General features: G+C 38.5%; 1 protein-coding gene across 3 annotated transcripts in view; it reads right to left on the bottom strand.

Annotated features, from left to right (window-relative positions):
- The window catches only part of CYFIP1 (cytoplasmic FMR1 interacting protein 1), a 64,112-nt gene that overhangs the window by 30,187 nt on the left and 18,734 nt on the right, over positions 1-15,191 (bottom strand). For 2 of the 3 annotated variants that reach the window (XM_048963878.1, XM_048963888.1), the window contains exons 11-22: positions 14,592-14,709; positions 13,833-13,955; positions 12,362-12,487; positions 11,903-12,069; positions 10,755-10,902; positions 8,741-8,894; positions 7,354-7,510; positions 6,638-6,734; positions 5,845-5,921; positions 5,656-5,764; positions 4,962-5,081; positions 2,635-2,834 (exon numbers count right to left, since the gene is read on the bottom strand). In XM_048963878.1, the coding sequence (XP_048819835.1) occupies positions 2,635-2,834; positions 4,962-5,081; positions 5,656-5,764; positions 5,845-5,921; positions 6,638-6,734; positions 7,354-7,510; positions 8,741-8,894; positions 10,755-10,902; positions 11,903-12,069; positions 12,362-12,487; positions 13,833-13,955; positions 14,592-14,709 (1,596 nt within the window). Of the gene's footprint in view, positions 1-2,634; positions 2,835-4,961; positions 5,082-5,655; positions 5,765-5,844; positions 5,922-6,637; positions 6,735-7,353; positions 7,511-8,740; positions 8,895-9,192; positions 9,341-10,754; positions 10,903-11,902; positions 12,070-12,361; positions 12,488-13,832; positions 13,956-14,591; positions 14,710-15,191 lie in introns of all 3 variants that reach the window. The other variant, XM_048963893.1, reaches the window with a different exon arrangement.

Genomic DNA, 15,191 nt, shown 5'->3' with positions numbered 1-15,191 from the left:
GGAAAAAGCACAGGCATGGGCTTAAAATATGAAACAATTTCATGGTGCAGAAAGCCTTTCGGCTTGGAAAAGCAGGGAGCAAACGTGAAGAGAACTCTTAAAAGAAGTCCCAAGCAACACAGAAAAGACAAGTGAGAAATGGCTGCTCATGATCACTCTCAGAGTAAGAACTGGCCAGAACAGTTCCAGAACAAACTGAAGAGAGATCCCTTTTCCTACAGCATACAGCTTCCCTGTGAACCCCTCACAAAGCATCTCATGAATGTGAAAGCTTCACATAGCTTTTAAAAAGGACTGGGTAAAGCAGTGGGAAAAAAAATAAAGAACAGTCTGCAAAGGGTCAGAAACACAGTAACATTCAGAAAAGCAGCAACTGCAAAAATTAAATTCCTCTATCTTTTGATAACAGCTTCGTTGTTTTATCTCAGTACATCATCACGTATGAAAATATTCCTAAATCCTAAATAATTAAAGATGCCACATGTTTCAATTACTTCTGCACGAATAACGGCAGTCTGAACAAAACCCACAGGCTCTGCAAACATTTCAACCCTTACAAACGTTTGAAATCACCAAGTTCCAGCACTGCTAGGAAAAAAGCTTCAAAAAAAAAAAAAAAAAAAAAAAAAAAAGCTGGGCACAAATCAATCTGCTAACACACTAACTTTAAAGGAACAATCCTCATGTCTCAGCTCCACTCAAATTAACAGAAGGCAGGGCACAGGGACTTCATTGTCTAGGATCTCTGCTTCCAGCTCCTCACCCCAAGCACCTCCATGTCTATTGTCCACCATACTCACTGCTCTTTCTTCCAACCTTTCACTGTTCCATTGCTTCCTTCCTACCTACCTTCCTACCTTCACTACCTGTCAGGAGTTTAACTGACAGCTCACACAGAGCATGTTGCTGGGTGCCCATGTACTTGTGCACAATTACTTGTGCTCAGTTAAATACACTGATAATTCATCAATCTAAAGCTCATGCAAGGCAGTAACAGAAATAACGACCATGCTGGAAATGACCTGTTCCTCTACCAGCAAAAATACCAATGGGCACCACAGTGTGTCTGTAATTCTCACCACACTCCCATTTTCGCCTGAAACCAGAGCTACTTTGAGATGAAAACAGATCTGCCCAAGATTAATAACTAATAATGTAATAAAATATTATTATTATATTATTAATAACAATAATAATGTAATAATAATCGGGATACATTGATTATCCTGAATTAACTACCTAACCAGCCTGAGGACCAGCCTAACTCAATTTGTGTGCAGTTTTTAAATAGGCAAGCAGCTGTTCTATCGGTATCATGGTCTTATAGCCAAAATGGAAAGAGAATAACTAATTCTAGGAGCTACCAAACATATTTTATTAAAGCTGCCACATGAAATAGCACCCTTTCATCAAAATTTTCCTTTAATATTATGCTTATGTGATTCTTACCGCACCACACTGAACATTCCAGTACTGATCTCCAGACATATCAACATGCACAGTTCAACACTGCTGTGCAAACAGATGCGTGAAATAAAAGCTTCTTGGTGAAAACTTAAACACAACATTCACTTTTTTTTTCCCCAGACAGAATGTTGGCTCTAAACCACAATAAAACCATCAAAAAGAACATGTCAGACAGAGGAAGCATTCCAAGGAGAGTGAAAGATGAGAACAGGCTTTTCTTCCTGCCATAGCTCTATATCAGTATTGCTTTACTGACTCTTCACAATGCTTTAATCAGGTTTTGCTTAAAAGCCAAAAGCAAACACAAAATCAGGAAGCCTAAGTGCTGTGCCTTCCACTCATTCAAACTTTGAATCCTATCATTTGCTTCCTATTTCCATTACTCACTCTCCTTCAAGGCTGCAACAGCAGGAAGGAAGTACACCTGGAACAAAGTTCTAACACTACAGATACACACTGTTCTGCTGCCATAAGCTAAGCAAAACAAGAAAAGCTCACCAGCAGAGAAGATCTTTTAAAAGTAGCACTGGCCACCTGAGAAAAAGAAATGAGAAGAAATACAATTTACAGCTTCTCTGAATGACCAGAGGATCAGGTCAGGTCAGAGGATGAGTTTCCTCTGCTCAAAAAGACACATGCTTCTTCAAGGTAAGACTTCCCTGGCTAACAAAGGCTTAGTAAGACACAACCATCGGCCACGAAATAGCCACAAGTTCCAGAAACATGGCAGACAGCAGCAAGGCAGATAAAACCATACTCAGCAAGCACTCAACTCTTCCCTTTTTCTTCTTATCAACGCGGAAACAAGGAATATAATTTTACTTTCGTCATCGCACAGTTGAGGATCCTGTTTACCAAATGTCTTTCTGACATGCACACAGCAGTATTTTTGGACACACTTTATTTTCAGCATATCATAGCTAAGTCATAAAATGTCATAAAATGTAACCTCAGCAACCAAATTCTATTTCTACTGTGGACTAATAACAGTCTTTCATACATTTGACAGTACTTAGTAAAATGACTCATTTTACCTCATTTCAAGAAAAGCACCAGCAGCGAAAAATACACTAAATGAATGGTGATGGAATTTGTTAGCATTTGCTGTGAGAGAAGTTGCAGGAGAACAAGAGAACTGCTGCCAACAAAAGGCTACACCATGCCAACCTGTTAGTGGATCCATTGTAGCAGTAGTTTGGAAGGAAATCGTAATTGAGTTCCCAAAATACATGAAGAGTGATTCGTCCATAAGGGGCTGACACATTGTGATTGGCTTCCCTGAACATGGCATCAAAGCTGTCCAAGGTCATGTATCTGCTCAGAAGTTTGTGAGTCATTTTGTTTATTTCTATCAAGCCGTCCAGCTCCTACAAAAAAATAAATCAAGAGGAAAGAAAACAAGCAGTAAATTTAACAAAGGAGAGAACCTCAGCAAAGTACATAAATAGCCTTAATTGAATAGCAGACTATCAGTGAAAAATGGACAGCTGACTCCTCTCCAGTCTCTTAGTTCACTGGCAAAGCTGCAAGGAATCTGTGTTCCCAAGACTACTCTGTGTTTGTATCCCACCAAACCCTCTGAGACGCTGAGGGCATGACCTGTCTGCACTGCTGGCAGGTGTCTCAAACACAGACATGGGCCAACTAAGCTAAAGTTAGAACTCTAACACTTAACTGGAGTCAGATCGAGAAACAGCTTCTGCATTTCCTACATTACAAGCATCTGCAAAGTTATTTCTGCTGGGCAGAGCAACTGGTGACCGAACTTATGTAGTAGTACTGCTAGGGATAATACTAGATTTATCATAAATCCTTCTCGTGGTTTAGTCAGGTAAAGAGCTTACTAAGAGGCAATAAAAGGTGAGCCATTTACAAATGGAGGGAAAGTACCTACAGAATCACAAGCTGTGGATTATACATATGGGCACTGCCTTTCATAATGTTTTTTCTCTTGACAAGACATTTCCAAGTACGGTTTCTGGCACTTTCTTTTAAATAAATTACAATAGAAACAATGCATCTTTGACACCGGACACTGAAACACTCCTTCTTATGGAACAGAGCACTGAGCTCATTAATGACCAGAGTTGATCTAGCAATTCCAAGGCGAGTTACAGCACAGCCTCTAACCAGTATGTACCAAGGAAAAAAAAAAAAAGGAAAAAAAAAATTAAAAGCAGAGAACACAACCTTTCATTCCAAAAACCACCAACAAGCATTGCTTATAATTGTGCAATGACATATGAAAGAATATCCAGGGGAGACTGGTCTTCATTTGGCTGTGTAGATATATTCCCATACAGTGCTATCTGATTCAACTGCTCCATTTTTCAAAGGATTTTCAAACTTGTGAGTGACAGTTAACTTAAGAAGACAAAAAGAACCACTATGATCATTGCAACAGCACTGAGTCCAATCTGAGAGCACAGATTGATTGATCTTTTAACTGCCTTCATTTATTTAGCTTCAAAAACAGCAGAAGTTATTTACAAGTTAAGCTATTAGTACCAGTTTCTCATAGAGGAAACTAAGCAGTTTTCAGCAGAAGTGATTCTGTGTAAAACCAAAGAAAAAAAAGGGAAGATGGCAACAGGGGAATGGATGGCAACTTAGCCCTGTCAATCTGTACCTCAAAGAAGAGTAAGAGCCTATGACCTAAGAATCATCAGTGGCTTCTGTTCACTTAGCCAGTAACAAAACTACATTTAAGTAATTCAAATGTTAGAACACCATGCTCCTAAATGTCACAAAAAACCTGACTCCTGCCCATTTCAGGGCCTTAGAATTCTATTTACCCCCAGTAAAGGATGACATGAAATTGGGCGAGTTAATGCATGTCAAAATCTCACAGGTGAAAAAACAAACATATTACAACAAGACTGACAGTAAACTTTCATTCCAGCAGAACAGAATATAGCTTACAGCTGGCATTTCTGACTGAACATTAACTTGTCAAATTCATGCAGTTTGGCAATAAAAATTGCCCACTAACATTTTCATCAGGAAACTAACTCAAAAAGACACTTCAGTATTGCACAGATGCTCTCCTTTCACATGCCAGATCTCATCCCTTCGCAAGAAAAGCTTACCTTGATTTTGTCATGCTACAAAAAACAAGCTGGTGGGCTAAACAAACTCCTTTTGATTCTACCAGGCACAGTGTTGTTTTGTTTTGGTCTGCAATATATGTATAAGCACACACAGAAGTGGGCATTTCCAAAAGCTTAAGTCATGAGAGTGCTTACTCTCCTTGCCTGCTCATAGCTCCTAGAATACACTTTCTCTACAGGTGCTGTTTACACTTACAGCTCCTGTGGAGCTCAGCCTCTTCCCCTCTCTCCAGGTGTGACCGTGCAGTTAATCACTGAGAGAACACCTAGAGGGCTTCCAGCCAAACTTGAGATTGTTTTTTTCTTTTTTTTTCCTTCTACCATTAAAAAAAGAACACATGCTTTTAATGAGAAAAGTAAAAAAAAAAAAGGTGGAACACTCACCACAATGGAAGTCAAATCCTCACTTTCAAATCGACCAATTGCCAGCTCCATTGATCTGTACATAGCTGCTGAAATTCGCTGAGTGATCAATCGGTTCAGGTCTATCGACCTACCAAGAAGCTGAGGAAAAACTGCCATTAAGCTCTGAACTGAACATCAAATCACAAGACAAGCTGTACACGAACTGCAAGGTTCCACAAATTAATAGACTTTTAAACAGTGGATTTGCATTCCAAACACACAGAAACAAAGTATATGGATAACATTTATAAATCCATGAATAAATGAGGTGTTACATTTTATATCTAATTTCTCATAATAAGAAGTAATACCACATGCAGTATTCTTATCTAGGTATATATGTATCATCATTTAATGCCTTCATTACATTGTGCCAACAACACATTAAAAAAAATGTTGAAAGATGTTATTAGGAAGACAACATTACTACACACATTTCTCCTATTTGGCTTGCGTTTGCTTAACTTCAACACATGCTTGCAACTAAAATGGGATCTTTTAAGATTTTAGTTAGTTTATTCCTCCTACAGACAAAAAAACCTTATCTCAAATGTCACTTCTGCGACTTACAAAGCAGAACAGAAAGCACAGAAATAGTTTTGCGTATCTACGGAAATCAACACCACTGGAAAAATGCCGAGCAATGCAAATACAAGAACATGAGTTCACTCACCTGGACGTGTCTTTGTTTCAGCAGCGTCTCATAGCGGTTGGACTGCAGCAACTGAATGGTTGCTCCCTGATTCTTACATTCTGAACGCAAACGTTTATCCAAAAGCAGGCTATCAAGAAAAGAAAGGAAGAAGTATAGCAAACAGCAAACCCAAGCATGAGTAAAAGTTCTTGCTACTGAAATATCTACCTGCCGGCCATTGCCTTGTAGTATGCAAATATTTGGTCTGCCAGCTTGTAGACAAATTGGTCAAAACACAGGTTTACCTTAGGAGAGAGGAAAAAAAGTGTATTTATGGCTACTCAGTATTAAAAAAGAGGAACTTCTCCAAGACTTTCCACCAGTCAGTAAATACAACTAGAAGAGTTAACATTTCTAAAGACCCTTGCACAAGAGAAGATGACATTCAGCCTTCAATCATTAATGTGAAGGGTTTTGTAAAGATCTACACATGTCCTTGCAATGCATCAGCAAATCAATCATCCATATGCTGTCTTTGCAACTTGTTCCTCATTTGTTATTAATCTTTTGCAGTAGGTCTCATCCTTTAATTCAGCTTCCTTAGAGGAGGCTGAGAGGAAACCTTATTGCTCTCTTCCAATATCAGAAAGGTGCTTACAGCAAGAGTGGGGTTGGTCTATTCTCACTGGTGCCAGGACAAGGGGAAATGGCTTCAAGTTGCACCAGTGGAGGTTCAGTTTGGATATCAGGAAACACTTCTTTACAGGAGGGTGGTTAAGCACTGGAATGGGCTCCCCAGGGAGGTGGGGGAGTCACCATCCCTGGATGTGTTTAAAAACCGTTTGGATGTGGTGCTCAGGGACGTGATTTAGCGGAGGGTTGTTGGAGTCAGGGTAGTATGGTGAGGTTGTGGTTGGACTCAATGATCTTTAAGGTCTTTTCCTTCCTGAGCAATTCTAGGATTCTATAATTCCACATTAACATACAGACTACTTTGCTCCTGTAGGTAAGGTTGCTTTACCTCTGCCTCAATCTCATCATAGAGGAACTGCTTCTTAAATTTAGTAAGCGCATAATGAGCACTGTCATTATAAAGATCCAAAGAATACAGAACATACCTGAATGAAAACAAACAAACAAACAAAAATGTTACATATCTGTAGAGATGCGGCTCTTCAAAATGGTTAAGTCAACATACTTAAAGCCTGTGAATACTATGACCTACATGGGTGTCATGTAAACAAGATTTTTTGTTCTTGGAGTTTATATAAATATTCATACTTGCTCATTTAAGAAAGTCTTTTGTTAGTTTAATAATTTTTACAGATAAGTTTGCAGTCTGAAACCTGCTCTGCAGATACAGTTTTTCATCAAGTGAAACCATGCCTGCTCTTAGTACCCTAGATTATATTGAGTAGGTAATCAATTATGTTGATTATATTGAGTTATTAATAAGATCTACTGCAAAATAAGCATAGAAGGAGAACTCATCCAGGGAACAACACATTTAGCTACTGCAATTACATTTATATTAAATACTTAATATTTTATTCACTTTGGAAAAAAAAAAAACAAACACTGTGAGTTGTGGAAGTAAGCAAAGAGGAAAATTGTATGACGGTTTAGAATACCTTCTCAGTGACTGCTTGTTAAAATCAATTAAAGCAGTAACATTATAATAAAGAGTGGCAATCATTAAGAATAATCATTCAGTGGAAGAGCACGAGTAGGTCTTACTCCATCATTGACGCCTCTTTGGTCTCCAAAATATGGTCTGTCAGAATCCAAGGCATTGACATCTCAATGGGAAACTGGATTCTTCTTCCCATGGTCAGCTCTAAGAAGAATTCCCTGAACCACAGCTGGGACAGATCACAGCACTGCTGCAGGGTTTCTTTTGGGATAAATAAGGCAGAATTACACTTCTTACAGAAGTACATCAAGGAGAATACAACTGTGATTCTGATGATGCAAGGTGAAACAAATAAAAGCAGGTGTTGAGTCATACACAAGCCAAATGTGTAAACTCAATTCAAAATGCAGAGCCCATGACTTTTTGAAATAGTTCTGAACTCCATGTTGGCCCCCAAAGAGGTGCCTTATTACAAAAAATACTGTGGGAGTGGACCAGACTACCAGTTAAATGGAAAAATTCTGCACACCATTATGGGGGGCTTCTAATTTAATTTTTCATTTAGGGTCTGCTCCTCGACAGTGCACTGAACTTGGGAAGTAGCTGGTGAAGGAGACAACACAGTACTGGGACCGTTAGTACTATCCATCCTTATGGAGGACTGAATCACTCCACACATCTCTGTTCATCAGACAGGTCGTAAGTGACACACAGACACATGAAGAAGGGATTAAAACAAAAAGTTTCTAAGGCCACTGTCAGGGACACAGATGTACGTTTTCCCACCTCTCCAGTAAACACTCAGCACAAGCCTTCATTTGTGTAAGGCTTCAGAGCCAAAACAAAAAATAAATTTTTTACATTAAAATCTCCAAAACTGAATGTGCTGCTCACCAGCAACATTATAACAGAAATTAACAGGCTCCCCCTTCTTTGAGGGTAAAGGAGTCCAGTAACAAAGCAAAAATGAAAGACAACACAGCATGGTGATGACAAAGACTAAATACATTCAATGTCAGTAGGTGAATTCTTTAGGACAGCATGTTTCCGATTACAATTAACTGAATAGTAAAAGTGGTGAAATGACATTAAATTTACCACAACAGAGAATCCATTTCCTCTGTACTTGGGAAAAAAAAAAAAAAAAGAGAGAAAAAAAAAGAGAAAAAAACCCAAAACACAAAAACGACTTTCTTTTAAAAATTTCAATGCACACAGAATTATCTGTCCCTTGTTTGCATGAATACATTAAAAAAAAAAAAAAATGAGGCAACAATATGAAATTTGACCCATTATAAATGAATGTGTTACGAGTCAAAGTAAACCTACCACAATAATGAATAACACATCTCAGAAAACGTTTGGACAGACCAAGGTTTTTTGATCAATAAAACAACAGTAAGTTGGCTGAGGCAATCGGAAACATTTCCCAGGTTGTGTTAGAGGTGTTAGGACATGCTAAGCTGGACACTGATCATCTCCATATCTTACCACTGAAATTTATCAAATGAGTGTAGAAGAAAGACTCGCGATGGAATTTTTCTATGTCCAATATGGTGGGTCCCTCAAGGCTACTTCTCAAGGTTTTCTTGGAACCACTTTTGTCAGCAATGAGGGACTCTAACATAGTTCTCACCATGTAAAGCTGTATCATTAAAGGAAACAGTTGTGGTGGAAGGGGGGAAAAAAGGAAAATACACATGGCACATTAGTTGAGCAACACTGAGAATGACTATCAGTAAGCGACTGCTCCACTTCAAATTGAAAATTGGCACTGTGTGGGCAAAAAGCCTTCAGGCAAGAGGAACGGATGCAGCACTAACCTACCCAGCAGCACAATGCCTACCCACGCCAAGGGGCCTCCACTGACTCTGAGCAGCAGACCATTTGCAGTGGAACAGTTCACATCACCACAAGAGTAGAAGTAATAAGTAACGTCTTACCACCAAAGTTTAACAGAGGCGGATAGATGTAGGACTGCCTCAGAAACTTGTGTGTCATTTGCAATAGCTTTTCCAGTCCCAGAGCCTTGAGCTGCTTCAACAGCTCAGCAGAGTTTAAGGACTCTGTCATAGTGCGAACCATGTAGAGCTAAAAACCAACAGACAGGGGCAGGCAGGGGAGAGAGAATCCGTTAATAAAAACACACAGGTAAATAAGGAAGGGGAAACAGAAGCAGAGAAATTGTGTTAGTTTGTTAAAAATGAAAAGCAGCACGGTAAGCATGCAAAGGAAACTAATACACTTCTAAAGCAGAAAGGTTTCTTCCTTCAGAATAATTGTTGCCATCCCGTGCTCCCAGAGGAGAATGGAAAAATCACCATTCACCTCAGCAGATGTGGAGCCAGGCCCACAGCTGTTGGCTTCTCAGAGTATTTCACAGAGATTTCCAAGCATATCCAATTTGTAAATAGCCATTTTAGAACTGCAGGAGATTGAGAGAGAAGTACCTAGAGCGGATAGCTTTGATCTCCTCCCCTCAGCAGAGACAAACAAGTGTGCCACCCCAAGAGCAGAAATGACAACAGAACCGTGTGCTCTAACAAGCCTGTAGCTGCCACTGAAACAAAGCTCTCAGACACACCAAGCGTAGAGAAACACACTGATGAATATATATATATATATTTAAAGTTGATTGTATTTCCCTCAGAAAATTAGAAATCAAAACAAAATCTTCATTAGAATCATCCTAGTAAAACTTAGGCAGTCTTTTACTACCCAAGAGTGTTATCCACATGGGTTCTCTTCCCCACTGATGTATATAAGAATATTTGATTTACAAACCACAGTGGCCTTCAGTTTTTCACCCAAAGTGCTTGGTACCTCATTTTCTCAGTTGGACTATGAATACTCAGGCCTTACACTCTCCAAAACAAATTTACAAATAAAATAAAACAGGAAATTACACAGAGAAAACAAAACCAGCATCTAGGTATGGGATTTTGATGACATTTTTGATGCCACAGAAAATGCACCTGAAATACTATTAATAGTAGCATAATAATATACAGATTTTAGGGAGCAGTTTCTTTATTCACTGCTGAACAAGATGAGGGATCTTGTCAAGATTCAAATACTCTCCCTTGCTTTATATTTAAATTCTAAATATAATTTAAAACTGTAATTTAAAACAATGTAATTTATGAGATTTAACTAAAAGAACCAGCCACATGAGGGAGAATCTAAAATGGAAACAGTTAAGAAATAATCAAATCATTCCAAAATATTGCATTAATACATTAGGAGCTCAAGGAGAAAATATTTCTTTGAAGTGAGTCAAATTACAGAGATGGAACACTTGGAAAACCACACATCTGAATAGAAAGTGACAGCAACCCAGACAGATGATTTGGTTAAGTATACATCATTTTATAAATATAAAACTAATCAAAGTAGATTTTGAACATTCCAAAAGAAAACTGCACTTTAAAGTAGTTTAGCCAGAGAGAAAATGTGATGTGCCATCATCACTGACAAGTATCACAACCATTAGATGGGAACCTACCTGAGTACTGGAGGGACCCACCGCACGCCTTGGGACTTTGATATCAAAGCCACTTTTGGGGTCTTTTTCCCCCCTTAGAGCTGGGTCATTGAACGGTTCATGACCTGCTTCCCAGTCACAGACTGTCTTTCTGATGGCCTGCAAAACACTGAACAGAATTCACACCGCTTCAGACTTGCATGCATCCAAGTGCGCAGAAATTCTGCAACGATGCTCTGGAGTTCAGAGGAACTCAGAGGAAAAACAACTTTGCCAACAACTTCAAGACGGCCAGATCCACGTGATAATAATTCTACACTGTTCCCTCAAAAAGAATAGTCCAGAGCACTCCTCCTTTGTCCCAAAGTTGACCTATGAAACTGGTTCAAAACCCAATTGTCAGAAATTTGCCTTTGTGATCCTTAGTGAGTGCATCAAGCCATTTTGTACTCGTGCACCATGAAATGCTGGCCAGTTAATCAAATAAAACCACACTAAAACAAGACAATTTGAGCTTGAATTGAAAAAGATACTTCCTGTTTCCTGCAGAACTCCTAAATTCAGCTGGATTTTATACAAACGTAATACTTTAACTAAATTGAGAGTAAACAACTGATAAAGAAGTTAAGCTTAAAATCAAACAACTAGGGACACAAAAATACAGTGAAAAGTCATAGCAATCAGTGTGGGACAGAGCATTTGGAAAAGAAGTGGAAGGCTAATAAGGTAGAAGCAGAAGAAGTGAAGAAATAAGGCAAGATGCCAAGAGGGCAGAGAAAAGACTATGGGATGTAAATATCAGACACAAGGAAACACCTGAATCATAAGGAAGGTGGACAGCAACAATTTTATTCAGAATAAAAATACTGGTCTTTCTTTAAATATTACAGTACTTATCTTTCCTTAGGATAGAAATAAACTACAGGCAATCCTGTTGGAAGAAATCCTGAGGTAGTGCAAAGAAGCTCAAGACAACCTGGACTCCTACCTTAGCCATACTGGCAGTCATCCACTCTGACTCCCAACATACAGTCAGGCAAGCTAACTCGGAATACCATACAGACTACAAAGGGAGCATGGATTCAAGAGGCAAAATTTATCAACTGTGCAATTTTAATAAGAGTTGGAGAAAAAAAAAATACAGGGAGAGATGAGAAGAAGAACATTACCTCTGAATGACATTTTTCTTTTTTTTAATCGCTTGTCTTAATGGCTCTCTAAGCGTGACCTGGGCAAAGTCCTGAAGAGCTGCATAAATGGTATGGCGAATGGCATGATTGAAAACACTTTCCATCCTTCCCATCAGCACCTGAAGACCTTTGATCATGGCAATCACCTGGAAAAAAAAAAACACAGTTGTTTGTTTTAAATTTTGTTTGTATACTTGTTCAAAAAGTCATTTTTTTTCAATATAGAAAATGAAAGAAGAGGAATTAACAAGTTCAAAAAGGTAGAGGAGAAAGGCAGTCTGAAGAGGCTAGTTTTCCTGTACCCCTTCTGTGCTTTGAATGTAGGAAAACATGTACTTTCAGAGTCAACATGGGCATAGAAAATGGTTTCAGAGAATGTTCTCTTTTGGAATTAATCTTTGGGAAATCCGTCTAAAAAGAAAAAGGAAAATTTCTTACCTCAACCAAAGCAAACTTCTCCTCACTAGTATAATTGTATCTTGTTGCTCTTTCATACTCTTCTGCATTGTCAGGACAATCTTTATTAGAGTATTTGTCAGTTGGGTGTACCAGCTTCCATGAGTACTGCAGTTCACAAAATGGAAGAGGGAGAAGAAAGATGGAAACAAAAAAGGCCTGATAAACAAAACATATCTGAGCACAAATAATATGCTTATAAAATACTCTGATATTTTCAAGAACATCTGAAAAATATCTGGTACTATTCTCAAAACCTGCATAAATTCTGAAACAGAACATGATGTATGTAACAAGGTTATGGATACTGAGTTATTAACAAGGTTGATGGATACTGAGTGTGCTCAGAAAATGGATCGATAAGTGAGATACTCCATGCCAGGAGAAAATCTCAGTGGGAGGGCAGAAGAACTTATGTGACAAGCACTTGAGGGAATCCATACAAATCAGACACAGAAAAGCATGGACCTAAAATTGGCAGTAGTAAGAGGTAAAACAAACAAACAAGCAAGCAAACAAAAACAACCAAAAAGCCTACAAAAGTAAGCCCCAACAAAACAACTGCTGTGGTTTGTTCTGGAACTGGGAGTATAAAGACGGAGGTAAAAATGAGAGATTTCTACAGAGGTATAACAAATAGATCAAAGGTTCTAATCTGTCTTCTCTCATACAATATATCACCTGTTTCAACCCCTTCTAAGTTGTGCTTTGCCGTAGGTAAGACACACAGCCTTTATCTAAGAGTCTGGAATATATGAAGCATTCCCACAGTCTCCTCTTCAGTTTCTGCATTAAACAGTTTCTGATTGAAAAAAAATATATAAATGGCTACTTTTCTAACTAGCATCTGTTTTTAAAGTAAGTTATTAAAATACAAACCACTTTGCAGGTTATTTCCTCTCCCTCATCTCTTCTCAAATTTTATATTATCTACATTTATCAACTAAAAGTCTTCCTTACTCTTCTCCCATTGGCTAATGGAAGCCCTTCCATCTTTTCTGTGTGTACAGTTAAGACGTCCCACACTTCAGTTTACTAAGTGACAGCATCTAACCATAGCCAACTGAACACACTGACTTCCTATGTGACTGCATGTAGGTAATACATGACATATATGGAAAAATAAATGAAGTCAGTCTACGAAACATGCACCAAGAGCAACATAAAAAGCAACTGATCAAGGATCACAGGTGAACACCTATCCAGTAAATGTAAAAAGTTAAATGTAGTGTATGAGAAAGCACATGCTACTGGATATTTCAAGCAGTAACATTACTCCTAGACTTTGAGAGCTGAGGTGCTGCTTTCCTCTGGGAACAGTCTGAATCAGGAGAAAAGGAGTGCAGGAAAAAAGAGAATTAAGAGAACAGTACATAACATGCATTTTTTGTTCTCTTAAAGCAAAGCCTGTCCAACCTCATTTTCATCTGCTTTCCTTCTTCAGAAAACATACCACTTCCATGACGTGTGCACTCCACTGAGAAAGAAGCTGCAAGCCTTGGAGAGAAAGATCAAAGAGCTTCCGATACTCTGCATCTGTTTTCTGAGCTTCCTGTCGGCCAGAACCAGTCACCACCTATGATGTTTTTAAACAAGCAAACAAAAAAAATTAAAACACCTTGTGTACAACATTTCAAGTCACATTTCTCAGTATTTTTTTAAGCATTACACAGCATCACTTATCAAGACGTGGGTACAAAAGACCAGTAAAAGTTTTTTCTTTTAAAGAATTATCTCATTACATTTCACAGACTTTGGTCAAGAGGTAGAAACCACAAGGACTCTGTATCACCAAAATATCACTGCAGACAAACTCAAGACACTGATTATATATTATATATTATATATGCATGTGCACTTGATTTTAGTTTTCAACTCATCTCTTAAATTATAGCTTCACTCAAAGCATTATGGGCACACATTTGGAGTAAAGGTTAGACAACCTATTCCCACAGAGACAAGTCAAAAATTTCTGGGATACACAGACAAACAGAAGATGTCTGCAGTTTGTATGATGTATCAGAGTTTAAGATTTAAAATTTAAATAATATCATGCTGGGGATGGGTACCAGCCTTGCAGCTGGCTTTTCTTGAGTCAGGTCCTTGAGCTCTATCCTTTACCCAGCCTGAGATTTGCCTACTTTTTAGATGTTCTACAATAACTGCTAGCCAGTGATGTAAAATCTGCGCAAATAGCTCTAATCTCCCACACCTCACTGTTGCTGTAGCGAGCCAGTTCTGATATGAAACGCATATGGTCTTCTCTGATTTGGATCATCTGCTCACATATATTGTACTGGGGACTGCTGCTGGAAGACGTGCACGTCCATCTGTTGCAGAAGACAAAAAAATCTCCAATCAGTTGATGCAATAAAGAGTACAGCTGATACTAAAAAAGAAAGAACAAAAGATGAGTGACTCATTTTTTTCCTTAAATCCTCCTTCTCATCCACGTGAGGCCTTTCCTCTCCTCTGTCACTCTGCTGCTGCTGTGAAATACAAACTGCCATCTCTCTTCAGAAGCACACACTTAGGGACAGGACCAAAAAGGACTGAAAGCCAGGGCAGAGGGACAAGTATAGGAGGCCATAAGATGTTTAGCTGCTTTCAGCTTGTTTTTCTTCATTCATGTTTAACTAAGAAGAGCTTACAGTATGCTCCAAATATAAAAAGTTATTATTAAATACTATTAACATGTTATCAAGAGAGACACAAAATACATGCTACCAAATATTGTGTTAAACAGCCTCATACTTTTAGTAGCACAGCAGGTTCGCTACTATTGATTTTCTCTTAGCAATTACATGCAAGT

The sequence above is a fragment of the Lagopus muta genome, chromosome 1 (assembly GCF_023343835.1).
Source record: "Lagopus muta isolate bLagMut1 chromosome 1, bLagMut1 primary, whole genome shotgun sequence".
Classification (NCBI taxonomy): Eukaryota; Metazoa; Chordata; class Aves; order Galliformes; family Phasianidae; genus Lagopus; species Lagopus muta.
Note: the sequence above shows the minus strand (reverse complement) of the source record. Positions and strands in the feature narration are given on the sequence as shown.